Source organism: Hemiscyllium ocellatum, chromosome 17 (genome assembly GCF_020745735.1).
Source record: "Hemiscyllium ocellatum isolate sHemOce1 chromosome 17, sHemOce1.pat.X.cur, whole genome shotgun sequence".
NCBI lineage: Eukaryota > Metazoa > Chordata > Chondrichthyes > Orectolobiformes > Hemiscylliidae > Hemiscyllium > Hemiscyllium ocellatum.
The window spans coordinates 31,321,857-31,349,196 of record NC_083417.1 but is presented as its reverse complement, the minus strand read 5'-3'; the positions used below and the strand labels follow the sequence as shown (position 1 = coordinate 31,349,196).

General features: G+C 40.5%; 2 protein-coding genes across 2 annotated transcripts in view; one reads left to right on the top strand and one right to left on the bottom strand.

Annotated features, from left to right (window-relative positions):
* dpep1 (dipeptidase 1) overlaps positions 1-27,340 on the bottom strand; it is a 46,481-nt gene that overhangs the window by 9,374 nt on the left and 9,767 nt on the right. The window contains exons 2-8 of the mRNA XM_060838046.1: positions 26,298-26,424; positions 22,269-22,401; positions 21,077-21,227; positions 17,974-18,043; positions 15,596-15,772; positions 12,022-12,106; positions 2,682-2,757 (exon numbers count right to left, since the gene is read on the bottom strand). Of these exons, the coding sequence (XP_060694029.1) occupies positions 2,682-2,757; positions 12,022-12,106; positions 15,596-15,772; positions 17,974-18,043; positions 21,077-21,227; positions 22,269-22,401; positions 26,298-26,424 (819 nt within the window). The remainder of the gene's footprint in view (positions 1-2,681; positions 2,758-12,021; positions 12,107-15,595; positions 15,773-17,973; positions 18,044-21,076; positions 21,228-22,268; positions 22,402-26,297; positions 26,425-27,340) is intronic.
* Positions 26,799-27,340, top strand: part of sult5a1 (sulfotransferase family 5A, member 1) — an 85,276-nt gene continuing 84,734 nt past the window's right edge. Inside the window, exon 1 of the mRNA XM_060838048.1 lies at positions 26,799-26,832. The gene's annotated coding sequence lies outside the window, so the exon portion shown is untranslated. The remainder of the gene's footprint in view (positions 26,833-27,340) is intronic.

Below are 27,340 nucleotides of genomic sequence, written 5' to 3'. Positions count from 1 at the left end.
CTTGAAACTCATAAAAGTGGATAAGTTCCTGATCTGGTTTACCCTAGAACTCTGTGGGAAGCTAGCAAAGTGATTGCTGGGCCTTTTGCTGAGATATTTGTATCATCGATAGTCACAGGTGAGGTGCTGGAAGACTGGAGTTTGACTAACGTCATCCCACTATTTAAAAAAGGTGGTAAAGAAAAACCAGTGAGCCTGATGTTGGTGGCGGACAAGTTGTTGGAGGGAATCCTGAGGGACAGGATGTACATGTATTCAGAAAGGCAAGGGCTGATTAGGGATAGTTAACGTGGCTTTGTGCATGGGAAATCATGTCTCACAAACTTGATTGAGTTTTTTTTTAAGAAGTAACAAAGAGGATTGATGAGGGCAGAGTGGTGGACTTCAGTAAGGTGTTCGACAAGGTTCCCCATGGGAGATTGGTTAGCAAGGTTAGCTCTCATGGAATACAAGGAGAACTAGCTATTTGAATACAGAACTGGCTCAAAGGAAGAAGACAGAGGGTGGTGGTGGAGAGTTGTTTTTCAGACTGGAGGTCTGTGACCAGTGGAGTGCCACAAGGATAGGCGCTGGGTCCACTACTTTTCATCATTTATATAAATGATTTGGATGTGAGCATAAGAGGTACAATTAGTAAGTTTGCAGATGACATCAAAATTGATGGTGTAGTGGACAGCGAAGAGGATTACCTTGGATTGTAACGGGATCTTGATCAGGTGGACCAATGGGCTAAGAAGTGGCATGTGGAGTTTATTGAGATAAATGCGAGGTGCTGCATTTTGGGATAGCTAATCTTAGCAGGACTTATACACTGAATGGTAAGGTAGTAGGGAGTGTTGCTGAACAAAGAGCCCTTGGAATGCAGATTCATAGCTCCTTGAAAGTGGAGACATGGGTAGAAAGGTAGTGAAGAAGGCATTTGGTATGCTTTTCTTTATTGGTCAGGGTATTGAGTACAGGAGTTGGGTGGTCATGTTGTGGCTGTACAGGACATTGGTTAGGCCCCTTTTGGAATACTGTGTGCAATTCTGGTCTCCTTCCTATCAGAAGGATGTTGTGAAACTTGAAAATGTTCAGAAAAGATTTACAAGGATGTTGCCTGGGTTGGAGTATTTGAGCTATAGGGAGAGATTGAATAGGCTGGGGCTGTTTTTGCTGGAGTGTCAGAGGCTGAGGGGTGACCTTATAGAGGTTTATAAAATCAGAGGGACATGGATAGGATAAATAGACAAAGTCACTTCCCTGGGGTGGGGGAGTCTAGACCTAGAAGGCAGAGGTTTAGGGAGGGAGGGAAAGATATAAAAGAGACCTAAAGGCAACGTTTTCACACACGGTGTTACATTCATGGAATGAGCTGCCAGAGGAAGTGGTGGAGGCTAGTAGAATTGCAACATTTGAAAGGCATCTGGATGGATATATGAATAGGAAGGGTTTGGAGGGATATGGACCGGGTGCTGGCAAGTGGGACTTGAATGGGTTGGGATATCTGATCAGCATGGACGAGTTGGACCGAAGGGTCCGTTTCTGTGCTGTACATCTCTATGACTCTGTATGGAGGGATTTTCTTTGAGAGGTTGGTTAGGTTGGGCTGGTGCATATTGGAGTTCAGAAGAATGAGACATGATCTAATTGAAACATCAGATTGTTTTGGGACTTGACATGGTAGATGTGGAGAGGGTATTTTTCCCCCTTTTGGGAGAGTCTAGGACTACAGGATATAATTCAAGAGTAAGGGTTCACCCATTTAAGACAGATGAGGAGGAATTTCCTCTTTCAGAGAGTGATGAAATTGGCATTCTTTACTGCAGAGAGCTGTCACAGCTGGGTCGCTAAGTAGACTCAAGGTTGTGACAGACAGATTTTTAATCAGTAAGGAAATCAATGGTTACATAGATAAATCCAGAAAGGCAAGTTGCAGACAATTAGATCAGCCATGATCTCATTGAATGGAAGAATGGATTCAATGGCCTACTTCTACTCCTATGTCTTCTGGTCTTTTTCTCTACTTGGTTCATAGGAGCAAGTCACACAAGGCCAATCGTACTGTGACACGTAGGCTAATCATTCCTAGCACCAATGGATACAGTTTCAAATTATCTATCTTTCCTTGTATGATAAAGCCTATATTCCCGGCTTCGGTTGAGTAAATCTACCCTAAACTGTTTATGATGCAACTATATCCTTCTTATATAATAAACTAAAACTCTACCCACTACACTAGGCCTTGTACATCAGTTGAAAACATCACTACTCTTATATTTCCCTTGCAGCAGATGACAACTTTCCACTTACCTTCCTGATCACTGTTGTCCTTGATTGTTAAATTTTGGTGTTTCATGTACCAGGACCCTCAGGTCTCTATGCACTTGAGAATTCTGCAATCTCTCTCTATTTACATAATGTGTTGATTTTCTACTCTTCAGGCCAAAGTGGACAAGTTCACATTTTTACACATTATTGTCCATTTGCCAATGTTTTGCATTGTCAATTAACCTGTTTCCCTTTGAAGGTTCCTTATGTACTCTTCAAAACTTACTTGCCTACTTATCCCTATGTCATCAGCAATTATAACTTTGGACCCTTCAACTAAGTCATTCATGTACATTGCAAATAGTTTAGGCAGATGCAAATAAATTTCCGATGAGCAGAAGCATAGTAGCTAGATTGATATCAAGTATTACCTCGATACCCCATCGTAATCACCACCAAATCCTACAGTCTCGTAACCAGCAATCTTTTTGATGTGGTCAAAATGATCTAGAGAAATAATTTAAATGTCATGTCTTTTTTTAGCAATGTTTGAATTACATTACAATAAATGTAACTGTTGAATTCAAAATTTGAGAAAATTGATTGTGATGTCTTTGAACTTCCTGCCAGAAATTGCTGGTAGATTCTCTGCCTGAGTAATAGCACTGTGGAAGCACTATCACTACATTGACCGCAGCAGAAGAATATAATGGGACCAAATTAGAAAAGTAATAAGAAATTTAACCAAATAAAAGCACATACAAATGATAAAAAATTTGCCCCAGTAAACAAATACTTATGTTAAAAGAGAACAGTTGACACAAATTGCATTTAATCCTTGCAAAGACATTATGATCAATATCTAAACTGTTTTATCTGTATCACGACACCGTTATTACAATAGAAAATGAGGTGAAATATTAGAATGTTTTTGACTTCATTCACTTAAAATTCAAACAAGCCCAATGTCTCTATTGTGCTGTTTTAAGATATTTTAATTTACAAAATTTTCATTTTATGAAACTGTGGGACAAAACTGGGCATGATTATGTCTATTAAGTTAAAATTTTAAAAATGCATCACTTTATGGTGACCTGAAGCAATCCCTTTCAGGGGACTGGTTAGTTTACAGGGAAACCAAAGTGAAAAATCGCCGCGTGCTTGGCCAAATTTCAAAATGGTGTCATGACACATAAAATTAGCATATACAATGGGGGTGATGCGTCTTTCAGACAGCTTGTATGGTTACCTCTTTATCTGAGACAAATGGTATCAGATATACATTAGGCAGGATTTGGGCATGGAATCAAGATTGGGGTTTGATGTGCTGTTTGATTTGCAAAAACGCAGATATGACGGGGTTCAGTTTCACCCCCACTGTCATAATAATCATAGTAGTGTAGAAAATCACTCTTCAGTGATTGATTGAACTTCATGAATTAGTTTATTTAAAACAGCAAAACACATTGCAAATTATGAGGCTGACATTGCAGCAAACCAACTGTTTTTTTCTGCTGAGGGAGGGTCACTCGACTTGAAACGTTAACTCTGATTTCTCTCCATAGCTGCAGCCAGACCTGTTGAGCTTTTCCAGCAACTTTTTTTTTTGGTTCTTATTTCTCTGCTGATTGCAGACCCAAAGCATACTAATTGCAAAACAGAACCACAATATTATACCTGCAAGCACTTGGATTCCTTAAAGATGAGCAGTCTTAAAAGCAAAACACACATTTTACATTTCTCTTCTTTCTAAAAGAAAGATGCTCTATTTACAATAAAAAATGGGGAGGAAGTGAGGACTGCACATGCTGGAGATCAGAGCTGAAAAATGTGTTGTTAGAAAAGCGCAGCAGGTCAGGCAGCATCCAAGGAGCAGGAGCACCGACGTTTCAGGCATAAGCCCTTCTTCAGGAATGAGGAAATGAGTCCATTGTTTGCAAAACTGTAGGTAATTTGTTGACATGTTCAGATTTCATGATAGTGATTTGTTTGGAGGTGTAGTCAGTCCAGGCATGAGTGATACTGCCTATCAATCCTGCTTGTCTTGTCCAGTTTTTCTTTCACGGACTGCAGTTGCTGTTCACTGACTGATCTAATTCAAGCTGCTTGAATGGTTCAGATATTTTTGACATTTACCATATTATTCTGTAAGAAATGTCAACACATTTTAAAGCTTCTGGTTTTACACTCTGCATTTTTCTAACTTGGTCGAAGTTTTACTCTTCTGTTGATGTGATACATTTTTATTAATAACCTGTTGCAATAACTGCTCAGCCTTTTCAATTTTTTTTTGTTTTTTTTGCTGTCTAGACCTATTCCACTTGTTGCTTCAGGTTGTTTTTGGTTTTCTCTGTGGCGGTTTGTGTTTTTTCACAAGACCATCATTACTAGCATTTATTTCTCATGTACGGTTTGCAGCTCCTTATTGTATGTACTGATTTTGAAGGTCTATCATTTTGTCCAGCATTGCTTTGAACCCAAGCCAGTGTTACTGGAGCTGTTCTTGCTGCGACAATTCATTCAAAGTGTGAGCATGTTCTGTCTTCTTGTAAACCAGCAATGTTTGCTGATACATAGCTTCTAGTTCATCCTGTCCCCTTCCTTTCTCTTCAATCATTTTTTTGAGCTGATCAGAGATATCCCCTAAAGACTTCATTGTTTTGGAAGCAGTATTTTCCATTTTGGAGTTATCCTGAGCAAATTGTTCAGTTTCTTCCTTATTGTATTTTCATATATGTCGCCACAGCATCTGTTGAGATCTAAGCCTGACCACATCAGAAGAACATAGAACATAGAACAATACAGTGCAGAACAGTCCCTTCGGCCCTCGATGTTGCGCTGACCTGTGAACTATTCTCAGCTCATCACCCTACACTATCCCAAAATCATCCATGTGCTTATCTAAGGATTGTTTAAATCTCCCTAATGTGGCTGAGTTGACTACATTAGCAGGTAGGGCATTCTACGCCCTTACCACTCTCTGCGTAAAGAAAGTGAAGTGGTACTTGCTGCTTCCATATTTATTCTACCTATGTGATAATGTTGATATTTTCTGCAAGATGGTGTGTAACACTTATTAACTACTCTTTGTCTTAAGTCCACATCATAAGATTCTGGTTTGTTAATTACTCCATGTAGACACCTCTGATGAGATACAAAATAGTCTTTATTGTAGTTTGAATGTACTCATTGTGCACAGCTTGTTTGGGTCTATACACGGCTCATTGTTCGATTGGATTGGCTCTGCCAATGGACTTTTCAGCCACATACCACCCCTTCCACATGCCTTCCTCTATTTGAATGTTCTAGCAATTGTGCCAACTGTCAGGTTTGTACTTTGGACCAGAAGCTTGGTTGACTTGAATACATGCTTACATCCAAACTTCAAGTAGCACTTTGATGCTATGAGTTCTGGAATTGTTTAGTAAATCTTTCTTGAAAGCCTCCATGGAGGAGTCAATGGGAGAGATGTAATAGAACATAGAATGTAGAACATTACAGCTCAGTACAGGCCCTTCGGCCCTTGATGTTGTGCCGCCCTGTCATCCTAACCTGAAGCCCATCCCACCTACACTATTCCCTGTACGTCCATATGTTTTTCCAATGACGACTTAAATGCACTTAAACTTGGCAAATCTACTACTGTTGCTGGCAAAGCATTCCATACCATTGCTACTCTCTGAGTAAAGAAACTATCTCTGACATCTGTCTTATACCTATCTCCTCTCATTTTAAAGTCGTGTCCCCTCATGTTTGCCATTCCCATACTTGGAAAAAGGCTCTCTCTGTCCACCCTATCTAACCCTCTGATTATCTTGTATGTCTGTATTAAGTCACCTCTCAACCTTCTTCTCTCTAATGAGAACAGCCTCAAGGCCCTCAGCCTTTCCTCATAAGACATTCCTTTCATACCAGGCAACATCCGAGTAAATTTCCTTGCACCCTTTCCAAAGCTTCCACACCCTTCTTATAATGCGGTGACCAGAAGTGTACATAATACTCCAAGTGTGGCCGTACCAGAGCTTTGTACAGCTGCAGCATAACCTCCTGGTTCTGGAACTCAATCCCTCTATTAATAAAGGCCAAAACACTGTATGCCTTCTTAACAACCCTGTCAATCTGGGTGGCAACTTTCAAGGATCTGTGTACATGGACACTGAAATCTCTCTGCTCATCTGCACTCCCAAGAATCTTACCATTAGTCCAGTACTTTGCATTCCAGTTACTCCATCCAAAGTGTATCACCTCACACTTGTCCACATTAAACTCCATTTGCCACCTCTCAGCCCAGCTCTGCATCCTATCTATGCCTCTCTGCAACCTACTACATCCTTCGTCACTATCCACAACTCCACCGACCTTAGTGTCAACCGCAAATTTACTAACCTACCCTTCTAAGCCCTCATGCAGGTCATTTATAAAAATGAAGAACAGCAGTGGACCCAACACCGACCCTTGCGGTACGTCACTAGTAACTGGACACCAAGATGAACATGTTCCATCAACTACAACCCTCTGTTTTCTTTCAGCAAGCCAATCACTGATCCAAACTGCTATGTCTCCCACAATCCCATTCCTCCACATTTTGTATAATAGCCTACTGTGGAGAACCTTATTGAATGCCTTGCTGAAATCCATATCCACCACATCAACCGGTTTACTCTCATCTACCTGTTTGGTCACTTTGTCAAAAAACTCAATAAGATTCGTTAGGCATAACCTACCCTTCACAAAACTGTGCTGACTGTCCCTGATCAGATGGTTATAAATCCTATCTCTTATAACCTTTTCCAACACTTTACCAACAACTGAAGTGAGACTCACTGGTCTGTAATTACCAGGGTTGTCCCTACTACCCTTTTTGAACAAGGGAACCATATTTGCTATCCTCCAGTCCTCAGGCACTATTCCTGTAGACAATGATGATTTGAAGATCAATGCCAAAGGCTCGGCCCTTGCTTCCCAGAAGATCCTAGGATAGATCCCATCCGGCCCAGCCGACTTGTCTATTTTCACACTCTGCAGTATTTCTAATACCTCTTCCTTGTGAACCTCAATCTCTTCTAGTCTAGATGCAAGTATCTCTGTATCTTCCTTGCCAACATTTTCATTTTCTATTGTGAACACTGTCGAAAAATATTTATTTAGTGCTTCCCCCATCTCCTCTGACTCCACACAAAACTTCCCACTATTATCCTTGATTGGCCCTAATTTAACTCTCGTCATTCGTTTATTCCTGACATACCTATGGAAAACCTTAGTGTTTACCCTGATCCTATCCGCCAACAACTTCTCATGTCTCCTCTTGGCTCTTCTGAGCTCTCTCTTTAGGTCTTTCCTGACTTCCTTGTAACCCTTAAGTGTCCTAACTGAGTTTTCACATTTTGTCCTAACATAAGCCTCGTTCTTCTTGACCAGGGATTCCACTTCCTTAGTAAAGCACGGCTCATGTGTTCTATATCTCCCTCCCTGCCTGATTATATACCTTTCTAGGACACACAGGAGCTTTTCCTTGAATAAGCTCCACATTTTTAATGTGCTCATCCCCTGCAGTTTCCTTCCCCATTCTACACTTCCTAAATCTTTCCTAATTGCATCGTAATTTCCCTTCCCCCAGCTGTAACTCTTGCTCGGTGGAGTACATCTATCCCTTTCCATCACTAACGTAACCCTGACAGAATTGTGATTGCTGCCTCCAAAGTGCTCACCTACTTTCAAATCTAACACCTGGCCAGGCTCGTTACCCAGTACTAAATCTAAAGTGGCTTTGCCCCTTGTTGGCCTGTCTACATGTTGTGTCAGAAAGCCTTCCTGCACACACTGGACAAAAACTGACCCATTTATAGTACTCGTACTGTAGTGATTCCAGTCAATATTTGAATAGTTGAAGTCCCCCATGGCAACTATCCTGCCTCTCTCACTCCTATCGAGAATCATCTTTGCTATCCTTTCCTCTACATCTCTGGGACTATTCGGAGGCCTATAGAAAATTCCCAGCATGGTGACTTCTTTCCTATTTCTAATTTCAGCCCATACTACCTCAGTTAACAAGACCCTAAACGTCCTTTCTATAATTGTAATGTTGTCCCTGATCAACAATGCCACACCTCCCCCTCTTTTACCATCTTCTCTGTTCTTACTGAAACATCTGAATCCCGGGACCTGCAACAGCCTTTCCTGTCCCTGCTCTATCCATGGCTCTGTAATTGCCACAACACTCACACTGCCAGTTCACCCACTTTATTTCGGATGCTCCTCGTGTTGAAGTACACACACTTCAATCCAGGTTCTCACTTGCCAGTGTCAGATACTTGATTTTGCAACTCCCTACTCTCATCCTCTTCTGTACCTGTCCTACAATTTTGGTTCCCATCCCCCTGCTGTATTAGTTTAAATCCACCTTAATAGCTTTAGCGAATTTCCCACTCAGGATATTGGTATCCCTCTGGTTTAGATGAAGATCATCCTGCTTGTAGAGGTCCCACCTACCCCAGAAAGAGCTCTAATTATCCAAAAACCCTCCCTCCTGCACCATTTCTGTAGCCATGTGTTCAACTCCTTTCTCTCCCTATTCCTTACCTCATCAGTATGTGGCATGGGCAGAAAACCAGAGAAAACAACTCGGTTTGTCCGAGCTCTAAGCTTCCATCCTAGCTCCCTGAATTTCTGCCTCAAGTCCCCATCTCTCTTCTGACCTATGTCATTGGTGCCAATGTGAACCACGACTTGGGACTGCACTCCCTCCCCACAAAGGATCCCAAAAACACGATCAGAGACATCACAGACCCTGGTACCCGGGAGGCAACACACCAACTGTGAGTCTCTCTTGTCCCCACAGAACCCCCTATCTGTCCCCCTAATTATTGAGTCCCCAATGACTACTGCTCTGCTCCTCTTCCCCCTTCCCTTCTGAACAGCAGGTGCCCCACTGCTTTTGAGGAGAAAGTGAGGTCTGCAGATGCTGGAGATCAGAGCTGAAAATGTGTTGCTGGAAAAGCGCAGCAGGCAGCGTTCCTGAAGAAGGGCTTATGCCCAAAACGTCGAATCTCCTGTTCCTTGGATGCTGCCTGACCTGCTGCGCTTTTTCAGCAACACATTTTCAGCCCCACTGCTTTCCCCTGGTAAGTCATCACCCCCAACAGTATCCAAAACTGTTTACTTATTGTTGAGGGAAATGGCCACAGGGGATGCCTGCACTGCCTGCCGGTTCCCTTTCTGTCCCCTAACTGTCACTCATCTGTCTTTTTCTTTTATCTGGGGAGTGACTACCTCTCTGTAAGTCCTGTCAATAACCCCCTCTGCCTCCTGAATGATCCGAAGTTCATCCAACTCCTGCTCCAGTTCCCTAACGTGGTTTTCGAGGAGCTAGTGTTGGGTGCACTTCCCACAGATGTAGTCAGCAGGGACACAAGTGGTGACCTTTACTTAAAAAAAAACAGGGTTTTACCAAGATAAGACCATAAGACCACAAGACATAGGAGTGAAAGTAAGGCCATTTAATCATGGCTGATTGGCATTAACCGCACTCTCCCCATATCCCTTAATTCCTTGCGAGATCATGAATTTATCAATCTCTGCCTTGGAGACATTTAATGTCCTTGCCTCCACTGCGCTCCGTTGCAATGAATTCTATAGGCCCACCACTCTCTGGCTGAAGAACTGTTTCCTTATTTCCGTTCTACATTGACCCCCTCTAATTTTAAGGCTGTGCCCATGGATCCTAGTCTCCCCACCTCATGGAAACAACTTCCCAGCTTCCATCCTTTCACCTATCACCCTCACCTTGACCTCCTTCCACCTATCGCATCTCCATCACCCCTCCCCCAAGTCCCTCCTCCCTACCTTTTATCTTAGCCTGCTGGACACACTTCCTCATTCCTGAAGAAGGGCTCATGCCCGAAACGTCGGATTTCCTGTTCCTTGGATGCTGCCTGACCTGCTGCACTTTTCCAGCAACACATTTTCAGCTCTGATCTCCAGCATCTGCAGACCTCACTTTCTCCTCCATCCTTTCCAAGCCATGCATTATCATGTAAGTTTCTATTAGATTTCCCCTCAACTTTCTAAACTCTAATGAATACAATGCACATTCTCCCCGTGTCTGCGTGGGTTTCCTCCGGGTGCTCCGGTTTCCTCCCACCATCCAAAGATGTGTGGGTCAGGTGAATTGGCCATGCTAAATTGCCCGTAGTGTTAGGTAAGGGGTAAATGTAGTGGTATGGGTGGGTTGCGCTTCGGCGGGTCGGTGTGGACTTGTTGGGCCGAAGGGCCTGTTTCCACACTGTAAGTAATCTAATCTAATCTTACTTCCCACATTCTGCAGGAGGAATATTCCACTGCCCTACACTCCATTCCCACTATTCTAACTCCCAAAGTGACTACTAAAAAAAAGGATTAGGAAATAAATTAGTTACCTTACCTTGTCAATCTGGCTCCCACAACCAGCTCAATTCTGTTTACAAGTTCTCCATGTAAAAAAATCACAATGAGCCATTTTCTCTTGACCTGTTTATGAAGTTGTCCATGGATTTTGTAGGCTTTTGTATAAAAGGAATGAATTCTATTCAACGGGAAGTTTAATATGACTCTGCATTTGTCTTCTCATGCAGATCATATCTTTATAGAGTCAGGGACAATGCCCATTGCGTCCACGCTGATCAAGAAAAACTACCTAACTATTCTAATCCCATTTTTTCCAGCACTTGGCCAATAGCCCTGTATGCCTTAGCATCACAAGTACAGATGTAAATACTTCGGAGGTGTTATGAGGGTTTCTGCCTCTATTTTACAGGCAGTGACTTTCAGATTCCCTCTGGGTGTAATAAAGTTTTCCTCACCTCTCGTCTAAAGGTGAGTTCCTTAATGGTAAAATGTCTTAAAGGCAATATATACATACAACACATAAGTAGTCTGTTTCTATAGTCTCACACAAAAGCACATTTAGTTTTGCTGTTCAGGAAGTGGCATTGTCACCCAAGTCACTGTAATTTCCTGATAGATACTCAGGTGAGAGCAAGTATGCTCTGAAAATCGTTATTAAAAGGAAAAAAAAATACTTTTAGAGTGGTCGTTAGAATTTTGTTCTAAATTATGGATTGGAACACATTTTGTTTTTTGGTAATTTTTTTCATTTCACCTTTATCCTTCAAATTTCAGCACCATTCTTTCCCAAAAAATGTTTGCCACTTGAAGTAACCTTTCCACAAAATTAAAGAGACTTGATATTGTATCTATCCCAGCAATATATTTTAGTTAATACAGAAGAAAAATATCACAAACATTGGAAACTCAAAATGAAAGTAAAACATTTCTAGAAAATCTCATAGAGTCAAACAGCAGCTACGGAGAAAGAAACAACATGAACTTTTCAATTTATAGCTTTTAATCAGAACCCCTGAAACATGATTTTTTTTTTGCTCATTCAGAAAACAGCACAAACACAACAGACCAAATTGCCTCCTCTGTATTGTAGCCCTAAATGTTAGAAGAGCAGAGTTCTCTCTCACAGAAAGCAAGGAATAAATTGAGATCTAACCATTTTAAATTTGAAATGGATAGATTTTTACTAGTCAAGGGTATTAATAGATAAAGATCTAAGGTAGGTTAGTGGAACTGAAACCAATCAAGCATGATCACTTTCAATGAAAGAAAAGATCTGAGGGGCTGTGCATTGCCTGATCTTACGGTTCTATGTTAAACTCTTTTACAATAAAGCAGCGATTTGCTTTAAAAAAAAACAATTTAACTTGAGAGCATAATGTAACTACTGACCTGCCACATCGGAAAGTTTAGCTGCATCGTTACAGGTAACGTATTCATTGTAGAAATTTACCATCACAATGCCTCCCTTTTTACTCTGTAAAGTGGATTCACATACATATTGAATAGCTTGAATTATGTGCACACCATTTCTTGTCCAAAGAAAAGAAAATGCATTGAGAATTCAATGTTGCAAGATTCAAAAACCTTGAAGCTCATACCCAAACACAGCTAGAAACCCTAACCACCTTACCATACATCAAAGAAGTCTCAGAAATGAAAGCCAGACTACTAAGACCCCTTGGAATCCTAATAGCACACAAACTCACCAATACTCTCAAACAAAAACTAACAAACTTAAAAGACCCAGTACAACCCATAGACAAAACCAACGTCATCTGCAAAATTCCATGCAAGGACTGCCACAAACGCTACGCAGGACAAACAGGAAGAAAGTTAGCCACCAGTATACATGAACACCAGCTAACTACAAAAAGACACGACCCTCTCTCCCTCGTAGCCCTACACACAGATGAAAAAAACCACCATTTCGACTGGGACAACACAGCTATCCTGGGACAGGCTAAGCAAAGACATGCCAGAAAATTCCTAGCGGCCTGGCACTCCAACCACAACGCTATAAACAAACACATAGGTCTAGATACCATCGATCAACCCCTCAGAAAACGAACAGGAAATGACATCACCACAAACCTCAGGAACCCCATCCAGGACAAACATATAAATAGAAAGCAGGAGACAACAGCTTCGCTTCACTTGGAGGTCGCCACTGATGATGTTACCTAGCCAGGTAATGAAATGTCTGGATATCAAACCTACAGCTCAGCAAGCAAACCTACACCCTAAATCTCAACCTGAGCTACGAACCTTCACAAACCTTGCAAATTCTGGTCTTTTTGTGATTATCAGGTCCTAAGAGTGCATTTTTCAAAAGGTGGTGGAAGTGTGCTGTCAAATGGACTTAGAACTTATTGTAGATATCCAGAGAGTGGAAAATTTCATGACATTTTACTTTTCCAAAGTAGGATATTTTTAAAATTATGTTTCAACCATGGCTCATTTGGCAGCACGCTGATTTCTGAGTCAGGAGGTTATAGTTCAAATCTTACTCCAGAGTTCTGAGCACAAATAAATGCAGGTCAACCCTGCAGGGTTATTCCAGAGGAGGCATCTTTAGATTAGATGTTAAACTGAACCCCTGTCGCCTGCTTCAGATGAATATGAACATTCCCTGACAGCAGTTTGAAAAAAGGCAGGGAAATTATCCTGGAATTCAATCCAAAAGGATCCCTCATTCAATGTGACTAAAACAAATTGTCTGTTCATTATCACACTATTGATAATGGGATCTTGTCTTAGATAGATTGGCTGCCAGGTTTCCTACAACAGTGAGTTCAAAGTTCTTAATTAACTGAAAGTTAACTGGTAATGTTCTGAGGTTGTGAAAGGCACTATATAAATGCAAATCTTCTTTCTTGATGTTTGAGTCTTTTTGACCCACAAACATTTGATTGAAAAATAGGAGGCCTTCACTGATGCCAACTTAACACTTGGGCTGGGACTCGAGCATTTACAAACTCTGGCAAGTCTCATTTTGAGTTTATTATCATCTCTGTAGGAAAGTACCTGACCTCCACGTTGCACCTGTCTATGCTGCACACAATCAAGACTCTAGCATGTTTTAGAATAAGATCACCATACATTACATTATCGTTTGGTAATATAGTTTTTCAGAGCAATCAATTACAATTGTCTCTTATTTTGAATAAAACAAGAAATGTGTTTAGTATCAATGTTAAAATTACACAGGTACATTCGCCGATGTAATAGTTTTTTGCAAATTATCCTTCAGCTTAACTCTTCTGAACATTGGTTCAGTTATTAGCACTGCTACCTCACAGCACCAGGGACTCAGGTTCGATTCCTACCTCAGGCAACTGTCTGTGTGGAGTTTGCTCATTTTCCCTGTGTCTTTGTGGGTTTCCTCTGGGTGCTCCGGTTTCCTCCCACAGTCCAAAGATGTGCAGGTTAGGTGAATTGGCCATGCTAAATTGCCCATAGTGCTCATGGATGTGTAGGTTAGATGCATTAGTCAGGGGAAATGTAAAGTAATAGGGTAGGGGAATGGGTCTGGGTGGGATACTCTTCAGAAAGTCGGTGTGGACTTGCTGGGCCAAATGGCCTGTTTCCACATTGTAGGGATTCTATGAATTCTATGAATGAATTTGCTGTTAAAAGAATATAGGAACAGGACTGGACCAATGCACTCTTGTTTTACTGTTCAATTGGATCATGGGTGTTTTGTAACTCAATTCCATTTACCCAAGTCCAGTGAGCTGTGGACAACTGCTGAACCTCCCCTAGGAAATTGTGAGGAGGCGTAATAATAGCAGTTAAGAGAGGAGTCCATGTGCCTGCAGAAAGGAGATGTTGAGGTGGTAGATGGGAATAGGTAGAATAATGATAATGAGGGTATCACAGTGCTAGTAGAAAAGGGAGAGTATCAGTGATAGATAGAGGAGGATTGGGATAACATTGTTGTAACAGTAAAGAGGACATTTGAGGCAGCATTCGAAAGCGGGAGTAAATGTAGCTGTGGAATGGGTTCAAGACGTGAGAGTGAAGAGGGTCGAAGCAGCATTGCGTTGTAGTCAAGGCAATATTGAAGGGTATGGTAGTACTTTAAAGAGGATAGTAGAGAAATGAATTAAAGTGGTCAAGGAGAAAGCTGGTAGCAATGGACAGTTGAGTCATGATAATGGTAGAGGTGATCAAAATGATGGTAGAATAGATGAATTTAAGATGAGCAGTGACCAACAATAATGTGTTGTTTTACTGTGAATTTAGAAGGAACACTGCTGCTTCCCCTGACTGCACATTGGGGTGAAGGTCAGTATATATTGGCAAACATAATTTTGTAGTCATTGCCTGCATAAATATCTTGAAGGCTCGGGTTAATTCTGGAATTCTTGAATATAGCCATGTAGTGAAGGAACTCCACTTTGACATAAATCCCCTTCATAATTCCCATGTCTACTTTGATTGACCTCTTATTCATGTAGTATAAATTTTTTTTAATGTTTTATCAGTGCTTTTTCAAGGTCTTTTGGTCCTCTTACTACTCGAGGCACCTTATACTGGAAACAGAGAGAAGTAGTGTTTGGACTTATTCCCTTGAAAGAGTAAACTTACTCTTACAACACCTATTGCACAGGTTTGAGTGTTAATACCAATAACTAACATTCACCTTTAAAATAATGTACAGTTGCAACCTCTGCAAATGTCATGCTTTTTATTAACTAGTGAAAAATTTTGCATTCATGAAAGCATTTACAAAACTTAAGTGTTTTATTTTATCAAGCAATGGTGGATGTTTAACGACACTTAATAAATAAATATGATGCTTGTCGAAATTTCTGTGTACCTTTTCTATTAATTGGGAGTTTTTGTCACAGTTATTTAGTGGCATTGCAAAAGTATTTTTCAAAAATGGTATGGAAGCTTTCAAAATTTCAACAATATTTGATCAAAAAGAGAAGTATGAATTTATGATAGGATTTCTTACCACATTCCTCAGAATTCCATCTGGTACATTGCGTCTATTATTACATAGGGCATAGGCAGATGAGTGGCTAAATATAACAGGGGCCTTTGAAAGCTGCAGTACATCATTCATTGTCTCCATTGAAGTGTGAGCTAAATCGATGATCATTCCCAAGCGGTTCATCTCTTGTATGATTTTCTTAGGTTCAAAAGAAAACAGAATAACAATTAAATTGTTTCGCTCAAAGTATGGTGAATTTTATTTGTCAGATTATGTTTGAATAGATTTCATTCTGACTACTTGCAATCTTAGTTCCAGTCTTATTGTCTGCCACTAAACTGGAAGTACAGGCCATTTGGTTATAATGTGCATTTCGTTTGTTGTAACGCGATTGATGAATTGGGGACACTGTTTCTAAAGTGCAAACTTTTAAAATGTGTGTTGGCTGTAATGCGATTACATTGCCAACACTTTAAGTGCTGCACCTAAAGCATGATTTTTCTATAATACAGGCTTGCACAAGAAGTACCTGTAGATTCATTGAATGTTTTTTCTACTTGTCATGGACTAGGCCACACCACTCAAAACATTCTTAAGGAGGCAGCCCCAGACCATAATTTTGCAAATTGTTTCAGTAAGTGTGCAGTAAAAATTACCTGGAGTAAGATAGCTAGGTTGACTACTAGATTTTAAAACAGACAAAGGTTTATTCAAAAAATTACACAATGAACCACAAAGAACAGAATAAAGAACCCCTACAGAACTCAGCCTATCCAAACTAGACTTAATTATGCTATTCTGAATATATACAGCTGTCCAATAAGCAAACTCCCTTTAAAAACCAGTATAAATGGAGCACATGTTTACAGGTTGAAGTTGAAGGGCAGAAAAAGAGAGAGAGAGAGGTTCCACACAGCTCTGTGTTGAATTTGTCACCAGCTCAGACTGAACTAAAAACTGCTCAGAGCTGAAAATGTGTTGCTGGAAAAGCGCAGCAGGTCAGGCAGCATCCAAGGAGCAGGAGAATCGACGTTTCGGGCATGAGCCCTTCATCAGGAAGGGCTGATGAAGGGGTCCGTCCTGAAATGTTGATTTTCCTGCTTGTCAGTTGCTGCCTGACCTGCTGTGCTTTCCCAGCAACACACTCTTAACTCAGCTAGAGAGCTGACCACGCTCCTTTTATTATACAGGTCACTTCTAAAAACATGACCACTTTGGACTGAAGTCTCATCTGTTTACATATAAACAAAAGGCCTCTCAAAATCCTTTTCATTTCTGTACCACACCAGACTGATTGGAGCCCAGTCTGGCCCGGTTTATTGCCCCTCTGACAAAAATCAAGGGCAGAGTCTCCTTGAGCCAAGGAACAGCTTTTAGACAGAAGGACTAGCATTGTGATATGGTATAAGAAGCATTGTTAACACAACCTTTACAGGTTATGTTTTTTAAAGATTGATGCTCCAGTTATTAATAAAACAACTTAAGCATATAAAATTTTCTTAATTTATGATTTGAAGGAGGAATTGCATAATAATATGGTTTTTGTAGGTCTGTTTTGTACCCAGTGCTCCAAATTTTCAGGTCTTAACAATGATCTTCACATTATTTTGAGAGCAGCATGAGCATCTTGACTGTCATAGTTCAAAGGAAGTGTTCATCACCATTAACTTGGGTTAAGTAAGGACACCCAGCTTTATCCACATCCTAAGAACAAATTTATTAAAGTAAATGTTTTGAAGATTAACATGTCTTTTAGAATTTTAGGTGGCAAACAACAATATTTGCAGAGAAATTATCTTGTATTTTCCACATATTGCCTGATTATTTGCCTCACTATCTACATTGAAATATTCCAATGGTGCATTGTACAAAGAAGGCCCTGTCTATTTAAAATCTGTATGAATTACGTCTCAAAACTGTATTTTGATTTATAGTCAGGACTACCAGGAATGTACGCCATAAATTTGGAAAATACCCTTTCTCACAAAATTCTATTCATTTGTTTTAATGCTTAGAAAATCCAGAGAGGTAAACCCCCAAATTGATTGACAAGCCCTATGCCAGGAATGTGATTCCATTATCTGCTGCTACACATTTCATAAAAAGGCACAGGCAGAGGAGTTCAGACGCCATGTGTCATTCTGGTCAAGATAATGTCACAATCAATTGATGCAATGATGTGGTTCAAAGAGATCAACATATACATTCAGGCTTGCAGGAAGTTGCAAAAGTTTTTCAAACAAATAGTCATCAAAGACTTCTCCATGAAGTTTTGAAAATCTATTGAATGCATGGATTGGATTGGTACACAAAAGCCTTGTATATATAGAAAGAATGTAATGATTAACACAGTGAGATTTGAAATTAAACACTCTTTACCATTAGTGGCACATACTAACCTTTCCATATGTGGACAATCCATTACTCTGAGCTGGGTCATCTCCCCTGTCCACAAGCCAGTTATCCGCCCTGAAAGATTTGAAAAATTGGGCTTTTGTCTCTTGAGGACGGATTCCTCAATGTTCTTGAGGAACATTGACATATAAACTGAAAGCCTCCAGTGTATGTTGGTTGACATGAGCCTGTCAGTCTTAATTGGTTATTTGTTGTGGCTTCAAGTGTATCTAAACCAACAGGACTAAACTGAATATACCTCACCCTTAAACAAGGACCTCGATTATCCAGCATTTGATTAACTGATTTTCAGATTATCTGAATAAGATCGCAAGGTCCTGATGCTTGGCTAATTATGTTATCCGGCATTTGATTACCAAACACAATACTCCCCACCCCTTTGGATAATCGAGGTTCCACTGTACACACTGAGCAAATATCCATGAATCTGCTGGGCTACAAATGAGCAGACATTAGATACTCATTAAAACTTAATCTGGCACTTAACTGCACATCTGATAGATATAAATAAAACAAAACATCACAGATACTGGAAATCTGAAACAAGAACAGGAATTGCTGGAGAAACCCAGCAGGTCTGTCAGCATCCAGGGAGAGGAAACAGAATTAACATTTTATTCCAGTTCTGAAGAAGGTTCACTAGCCTTGAAAAATGATTCTGTTTTCTCTCCACAGGAGCTGTTAGACTTCTGGGGTTTTCCAGCAATTTCTGATAGATATAAATGTGTTAAAAAGGTAAAAACAATGACTGCAGATGCTGGAAACCAGATTCTGGATTCGTGGTGCTGGAAGAGCACAGCAGTTCAGGCAGCGCTGCACTTTGGATGCTGCCTGAACTGCTGTGCTCTTCCAACACCACGAATCCAGATATAAATGTGTGCCAACAGGCAAGCTGAAGTATCATGCTCCATTTTGACCTGTTAACCACACTGTTAGATTAGATTAAATTAGATTCCTTACAGTGTGGAAACAAGCCCATTCGGCCCAACAAGTCCACACCAACTCTCCAAAGAGTAACCCACCCAGACCCATTTCCCTCTGACTACTGCACCTAATACTACGATCAATTTAGCATGGCCAATTCACCTGACCGGCACGTCTTTGGACTGTGGGAGGAAGTCGGAGCACCTGGAGGAAATCCACGCAGACGCGGGGAGAATGTGCAAACTCCACACAGACAGTCACCCAAGGCTGGAATCAAACCTGGGACTTGACACTTGTATGTGAATATATTAAAAGTTCAACATAAACAATTTCTTTAAATTTGTTCATTTGCATAAGTGGCCATTGCAGGATAGATCAGTGTTAACATAAGGAAAAAAGGATCTGGAGTTGGCCAATCAGTCCTTTGGACCCGATTCCCTATTTAGAGGTCTTGGTGATTGACTTCAATAGCTTTTCCTGCCCAGTGCTTTGGTGTTCCTAATATGGCAAAATCTATCAATCTCATTCTTGCATAAAACTGCATGATGAATTATATACCATCCTCTGGACAGACAATTCGTCTTCCTCTGAATGAAAAACATCCTCCTCATCTCAGTCTACATGGCTGGCCCCTCATTCTGAGATGGTGTTCTTTGGATCTACTCACAAAAATGCCCTCTTCCCCCACACCAGGAGAAACATTCTTCCAGCAATAACCCTGTTGATTCTTTTAGGATTTTAAAAAAAAATTGAATGAGGTTTTATCCTTCTAAACTCCAAAAAATAAACTCAGTATATTTAATCTTTTCTCACAGTCTGTCCATTCTAGGAATTAGTTTGGTGATCCTTTGTTGCTCTCCCTGAATGGCAAGTATATCTTTCCTTCAATAATGAGACCAAAACTGCATACAAATACTTCAAAGTGCATGTGTGAAATGGACTACCAGAGGAAGTGGTAGAGGCTAGTACAATTGCAACATTTAAAAGGCATCTGGATGAATATATGAATAGGAAGGGTTTAGAGGGATATGGGCCAGGTGCTGGCAGGTGGAACTAGATTGGTTGGGATATCTGGTCAGTGTGGACGAGTTGGACCAAAGGGACTGTTTCCATGCTGTATATCTCTATAACTGCAAATGTGTTGCTGGTCAAAGCACAGCAGGTTAGGCAGCATCTCAGGAATAGAGAATTCGACGTTTCGAGCATAAGCCCTTCATCAGGAATAGATGAAGGGCTTATGCTCGAAACGTCGAATTCTCTATTCCTGAGATGCTGCCTAACCTGCTGTGCTTTGACCAGCAACACATTTGCAGCTGTGATCTCCAGCATCTGCAGACCTCATTTTTTACTCGTATATCTCTATAACTCTATGACTCTAAGTGTGGTAACACTAGGAAGGTATCTTTTGTTCTTAAACAGTACTCAAATTCACCCCGTAGTAAAGTCCAGCCATAGAATCATAAAATCAGTGAAGAAAAAGGCCATTTGATCCATTGAGTCTGAACTGACCCTCTGAAGAGCATCCTAACCAGACCCAGCTCCAGGATATACCTGGGCATTAGTCCACATTGTTAGATAGATGTCAGTCTAGTAGCTGTGCTGAAACAATTCGGCTAAGCATACAGCTAATACAGAACACAAACCTTCATAAATACGACCAGAATGTTGCCTTTTCAGTATCAAGTGCCTTCAGCCTTTTCTTGATATGACATGGAATGAATCGCCTTGGTGAAGAATGGCATCTGTGATGCTGGGGGCCTCAGGAGGAGGCTGGTGTCAACCATCTATCAAGCACTTCTGGCTTTAGCCTTGCTTTTTGCATTGCTGTGTTGGACACCCTCATTATTGAGGATGAGGATATTTGTAGAGCCTCCTTTTCCAGTGAGTTGTTTAAGTGTCCATCACCATTCACAACTGGATGTGGCAGGTTTGCAGAGCTTAGATCTGGCATTGTTCAGTTGCTTCTTTCTGTTTATAGCAGGCTGCTTTCATTGTTTGGAATATAATAGCCTGCATTGTAGTTTCATCAAACTGATACCTCACTGTTAGTTATGTCTAGTGCTGCTTTTGCCATGTTCACCTGCAATATTCATTGAAACTTCATACACAATACATGGACAGTATGTGTAAAAAGGAAAAAAAAGTATTTTAACTTTGTCTTACCATGGTGTGTTACAGCTGTGCGTGAGGGTCATGTATCTCACACCCAGCTGATAGAAGAGACGCAGTGTAGCCATGTTGCTGTCAATCGAGTGTCCACCCTCTACACCAATTAAACTGGCCACTTTACCATTTTTGAAAGATGCAGTGATTTCTACATTCAACAGAAATTACAGGTTATATTCAATAATGCACTTGGATTCAGAAAAGTGACTAAGCACTTCTATATTTGCAAATGAATTTCAGAATTTTCCTATTTTTAATATTTGATTCTAATTTGATTCTAGTTTGTTTTATTTAAGTTCAAAATGTGAATTGAAAACTGGCCCATGCTTTGCTGCCAAACTGCTTACTATCTTTCAAGTAATAATTCCTTCCGTAAATACCTAAGAAGAGATTTTGCTGTATTCAATAACGAAAGATTAAGCAAAGATTGAAGAATGTAATATTAACAGAATATACTTGTAGCCTTAAATGAAAAAAAAGCATTACTCCACGAGACTGAATGGTGCCAAACATGTCGGCCGTTGTGGATAGACAGGGACTACAGATATGTTCCTGTGCAAATCTAAATTGGTTAATGCAGAGCTCTCCTCCTGATCTGGCAAAATCTGCTGGGGTCAAAGATGGAAGGCTCTGACTTTGAGCAACAATGTTTTTATTACTTCTTATTGATGCAGAGTTCAACTCATGGCATCTTGATATTGGATGCCATCAATACAGGGAAAACAGACTATACAGTATTTTCCAAACCAGAACTTTAATGAACTAAACTCACTGAAACTGGATGTGCAAGAATTAAATTTATACTTTGGCCACTGTTGAAAAATGTCAAAATTGTTCTGTCATTTCCTTTCAGGGATATAATTCGCATTCAACATTGGAGCAAACATGCTGGACAGGGTGACTGGCTTTTTCTCATTTAATTATACTGCAAAAACACGCAGCTTTGAAATGCTTCCTCAGAATGAGCACAACACGAGCACGATCTGGTATGCTGAATGCTGAATGCTGCTGCACTGAATAGCACAGTATGAATTTGTGCTGATAATGCATTCTGAGGTTCTAGACATGATTGTCCATCAGAGGATATGGTGAATGCAGTCTCAAGAACAGTTTGTAAATAAAATGTTGACACTTTAAGTGAAACTGTTGACAATAGATAATAGGAATATATTAGAAGCTGATTACTCACCTTTGGTTGAACCTACACATTCGAAAGTTTCTGGATATGTCTGACACATTCTGTGAATGACATCAATCTGCTCCAGTGTTTGTCTCACGGCATCCTTGTACTGGGTGTCACATGGTGTATATGCTGACCAAAACTGGAAGATGATTCCAATTTAGAACTTTAACAAACTAGATTCACTGAAACCGGGTGTGCAAGAATTAAGTTTATATCTTGGGCATTACTTTAGGGGCACATTATACATTATGCATTGGAACAAAACAGATTAGAATGGACTGAATGGCCTATTCTCATTCCATAACAAAATATGCTTTATATTCTTGCTGAGAATCATGTTCGTTTGTTTCTGTGGTAAAGCTGCATGACTGATAACAGTTTGAAAGGTGGATGACCAGGATGGTTCCATTGGAGTCATCAAAGGCCGATGTGAAATCTATTTTAGTGGTCCTCATCCAATTAAAAAAAACCTGCTCCGATGATTCTTTTCCTGTGATTGCAAAGCAACCTATAGCTGTGTCTGCAGATCCCTTATATGCTGAAAACCGTATTGTGACTATCCTGATGGACAGATACCTACTGCTAATCATTGCAGTAAATTAGTAATGGACAAGAATTCAATTGATCTAATGGTTGACATGAAAGGAAGTCCAGTTCATAAGACGCCAGGCAAAACAAAGTTTGCTGTACTTCCATTTTCATTGCCCTTTAGTGCTTGTGGGCCACTTCTTCACGTGTTTGCAGAAAAACATAAGAGATCTAAACTTGGTTGGCAACTGCATTTATATTCACTGGTGCTCTGCATCCAAATGATGGTGACTCTGCTTTTGGGTAAGGTTACACCACAATTTTTGTGTTCCGAGAGAGTCCATTGGTTATGAAATGAAAATGTTGTTTCAATGGTTCGTGATTTTTCTTGTGAGTATTAAAATTTAACATTCAACACTTTATATACACTATGTCTGGTAAATATGGAAGTGAGTCATACCATAATAATTCTTATAGAAAGAATGTGGGACCTTCTTCTTTTACTTACCATAGCAATTCTTAAGGCTATTAACACTCAATGGCCAAAGGGCCCCTCATTCCTGATGAAGGGCTTTTGCCCGAAATGCTGATTCTCCTACTCCTCGGATGCTGCCTGACCTGCTGTGCTTTTCCAGTGCTGCACTCTCAACTCTTTTGTACTGTATGATTCTAAACCTTTTCTGACACTGTTGCAGTGGATGAGGTAATAAAGACAGTACCGAGTGCCCCTGTTCACTTCTTGTTATAATAACTGCACCACTATTTTACAGGGCTTTCTTATCTTAAATAAAAGACACAGACATTCAAAGATTCAAATGTAATTTCTCAACAAATAAACTCCAACTATTCACTCACATATTTTCTCACTTTGTAGAATGTTGCAACATTTTTCCAATAACTTTAATATGTTGGTTGAGGCAGGGACAAGACTAGCAATTTAACATTCGGGGTGTAGGATCTTCAGGCATGATGCGGAAGGTGCAAAAGTGGAGGTGGTGTCACATTATTTAATGCTTTAGTGCTTTATTGCATGAGGGAATCGGTTATTACAGTAAGGAGAGATGATATCTTGGAAAGGTCATCAAATAAAGCTTTGTGGTTAGACGTTAGGAATAAAAAGGGGACTGTCCCACTTTTAAGAGTGTAGTGGAGGACTGGAAGATAGTTAAAGCAGTGTTTGAGGAAGAAGGGTGTTGGAGATAGACCAGGGAACTATAGATCGGTGAGTCATTGGTAGGGAAACTACTGAAAAAATTAGTAGAAAAGGAGAAAATTAGCCTCTATTTGGAGATGCAAGGTTCGATCAGAGTTAGTCAGAGTGGCTTTGTCAGAAAGGGGTTATACCTGATAAATGTGATTGAAATTTTTGAGGAGTTGACCAAGTGTTTAGATGAGAGATAGGGTAGTTGATGTAGGGATTTCTTTGACAAGATCTCACAAGGGAAACTGATAAAGGTGAAAGCTCATGGGATACAGAGTGAGTGGATAAGTTAGATCCAAAATTAGCTAAGTGATAGGTGACAGAGGGTGCTGATAGCAGGCTGTTTGTATGATTCTAGCTTTGTGTGTAGTGGCATATCACAAAGATCAGTGCTTGGTCCCTTATTGTTTGTGATATTCAGAAGTGATATGGATGAGGTTGTGAGGGTGGTGATAAGTAAGTTTGTGGATGCACAAAAATAGATTGGGTGGGAAATGATGAGGAAAAAGTCTTAGGTAACAGAAGATTATAAACAGATTGGTCAGATATGCAGATCTGTGGCAGAATTTAACCCTGATAAGTTTGAGGTGATGGACCTTGGAAGAAGGAAAAAGGCAAGGGATATTCAATGAATGGCAAGACATTAGGAAGCTCAGAGGAACTGAGCAGCATCGGAGTGCTTATCCACAGATTCTTGAAACTGGCAAGGCAGGTTAATATAGTAATTAAGATATTACCTGGAACATTTACCTTTAATAGGTTTGGCATGGATTTTAAGAGCAGGGAAGTCATTTTGGAGCTGGATAGAACTTTGGTTAAGTCACAGCTGGAGTACTGTGTGCCGTTTTGGTCACCACACCATGGGAAAGATGCAATTGCAATGGAAGAAATGCGGAGGAGATTCACCAGGATGTTGCTTGGGATGGAGCATTTCCGGTATGAAGGGAGGCTGGGTAAGCTCGGGTTGTTTCTTTGGAGCAGAGAAAGTTGATGGTGGACCTGATAGAAATGTATACGATTATGGGGAGGGGGTGGGATATGCTGTTGTGGTGCAGTGGTAGTAACTCTACCTTTGGACTAAGAGGCCTGAGTTGAAGTCCCACCTGCTCCAGAGTTGTGCCATAATGTCTCTAAACAGGTTGGTTACAAAATATCTACAAGATTATGAAGGGCATGGTGAATTGAAACGAGCTGTTTCCCCTACTCAAAGGATCAATAACAAGGAGAGATAATTTTAAAATGAATGGAAGGAGGTTTGAAGAAGCATGTTTTCTCTCAGTGCGGTGGATGCCTGGATTGCATTGCTTGGGAGGGTAGCTGATTCCAGAAATCTCAATCGTTAAAAGGTGATTGACATGTTACAGCATTTAAGGCTTTGGGCCTAGTGTGGGAAAGTGGGACTAGTGTAGATAGTAGTGTATTTTTGGTGTACAAGAAAATTCAAGTGCCACTGCTACAAGTTTTAATGGAACTCCCCAAAAACTCCAAAGAGAGATGCTTGTTTATTCCCATTACAAATGTTTTGCTCATTCATAAGGTATTTTTTTTTGTCCTCTCAACTTGGAGGATCACAAACTCTACCCACATTCAGTGCTTGTGTTTGCTTATGCCTCTAGCAAAATTTCAATAGTAGTTAATCCTTACATCTTTATGTCTTGTGATATGTTTTTTCTAAGGTAAAGCAGGTATACAAATGCAGGTTGTTGTTTTTTCAGACTGGTAATTGGACTGGCACAAGGCAGGAGAATGTCCATCCTGAGCTAGTGGGACATGTTGAAAACATGTTGTTTGTGATAACCAATAATTGATTCATGATAGAAATATCCAATGCCCTGCTGTTAGAATGTTCAGACTGTAAATGGCTGTTTAAGGACAACGTGAGGTGAACAAAAAGTGTTATGGGTGAATGCTTTGAGAATTCCTTGATTGGGGCAGCACGGTGGCTCAGTGGTTAGCACTGCTGCCTCACAGCATCAGGATCCCAGGTTCCATTCCAGCCTTGGACAACTGCCTGTGTGGATTCTACACGTTCTCCCCGTGTCTGTGTGGGTTTCCTCCGGGTGCTCTGGTTTCCTCCCACAGTCCAAAGATGTGCAGGTCAGGTGAATTGGCCATGCTAAATTGCCCATAGTGTTAGGTGCAGTAGCCAGAGGGAGATGGGTCTGGATGGTTTACTCTTCGGAGGGTCGTGTGGACTGGTTGGGCCGAAGGGTCTGTTTCCACACTGTAAGGAATCTAATCTGGCCTATCTTTAGATGAATGTTGCATATTAATGTGAAAATCAATTAAGAAGCAAACTGAAATACCTGTCCTCCTACAAGACCAGTTCTCAGCTTGGGAATGTTGGTTTGGGTTCCATTCAGCTTGTGCAGATCCACTTTGCTCAGTTGGTTATGGTAACGTAGGAGAAGCTGCCATGGGAGGTCGTTATGTCTGAGAATGAATAAAATTGATTTCTAAAGTTAAATGTCAAGATGGACAGTGACACATTAGTTTATATACATTTGCTTCCAATTGCCAATAAATCAGCAAGAGCACAAAACCATTTAATTTCTATGTAAACTAAAAAATATTTTAATGTCATTGAGATGTTGAGCACCTCATTAGATTCCAAAAATTAAGTACTGAGAATGAACCATGATTTTATTGTACAAATGGCTGTCCTTTTAAATTAATTTCTACAAATTGAAAAAAAAAGAAGGAAGTTTGCAACATGAGGAAGTGTGTGGGTTTAGTGTTTTAAACACAGGAAAATGTGCTTGCGTCACAAGGCTGCCTCAAACCCATCTATAACAATATTCAGCGTGGGGGCAAGAGGCTGGCCATAGACAACCCTCTCAGGTAATAAGATCTACCTATTACTGTGTGCTCATCACTCACCTGGATTCATTTTTTACACACTTAAACATTCATGTCAGATCCACAACTTTCCTGAAGCCTGCCATTGCAAGCAAGACATGAGCACAGTGATAATTTAGAATGCTGACTAGAGTTCATTCCAATTCTGCAACTAATACTGAATACTCAAAGCTGCTTATTTTTTTGAACCCATTCGTAAGGTAGGGTTTGTTCGCATTACTTTTGCTCAGAACTACTTTCTACACTTTAGAGCTGTCATATTACGAATGGGTGCTGCCTGAGCTGTCTGCGAGTGGGCGTGGGACAGGGAGCAACATGATCAGGCTGCTGTTGACAGACCTGGAGCTGTACAACACAGAGGGGAGTACCATTAGCAACCGCCGCTGATAAAATCTGAAGCTGGACATCAGAAAGAAGAGGGAGCATAAGGTGGAGTACAGCTTGTAGAAGCCACCTCCCATGAGATAGGAGATTGAGTTTCCTTGAGATA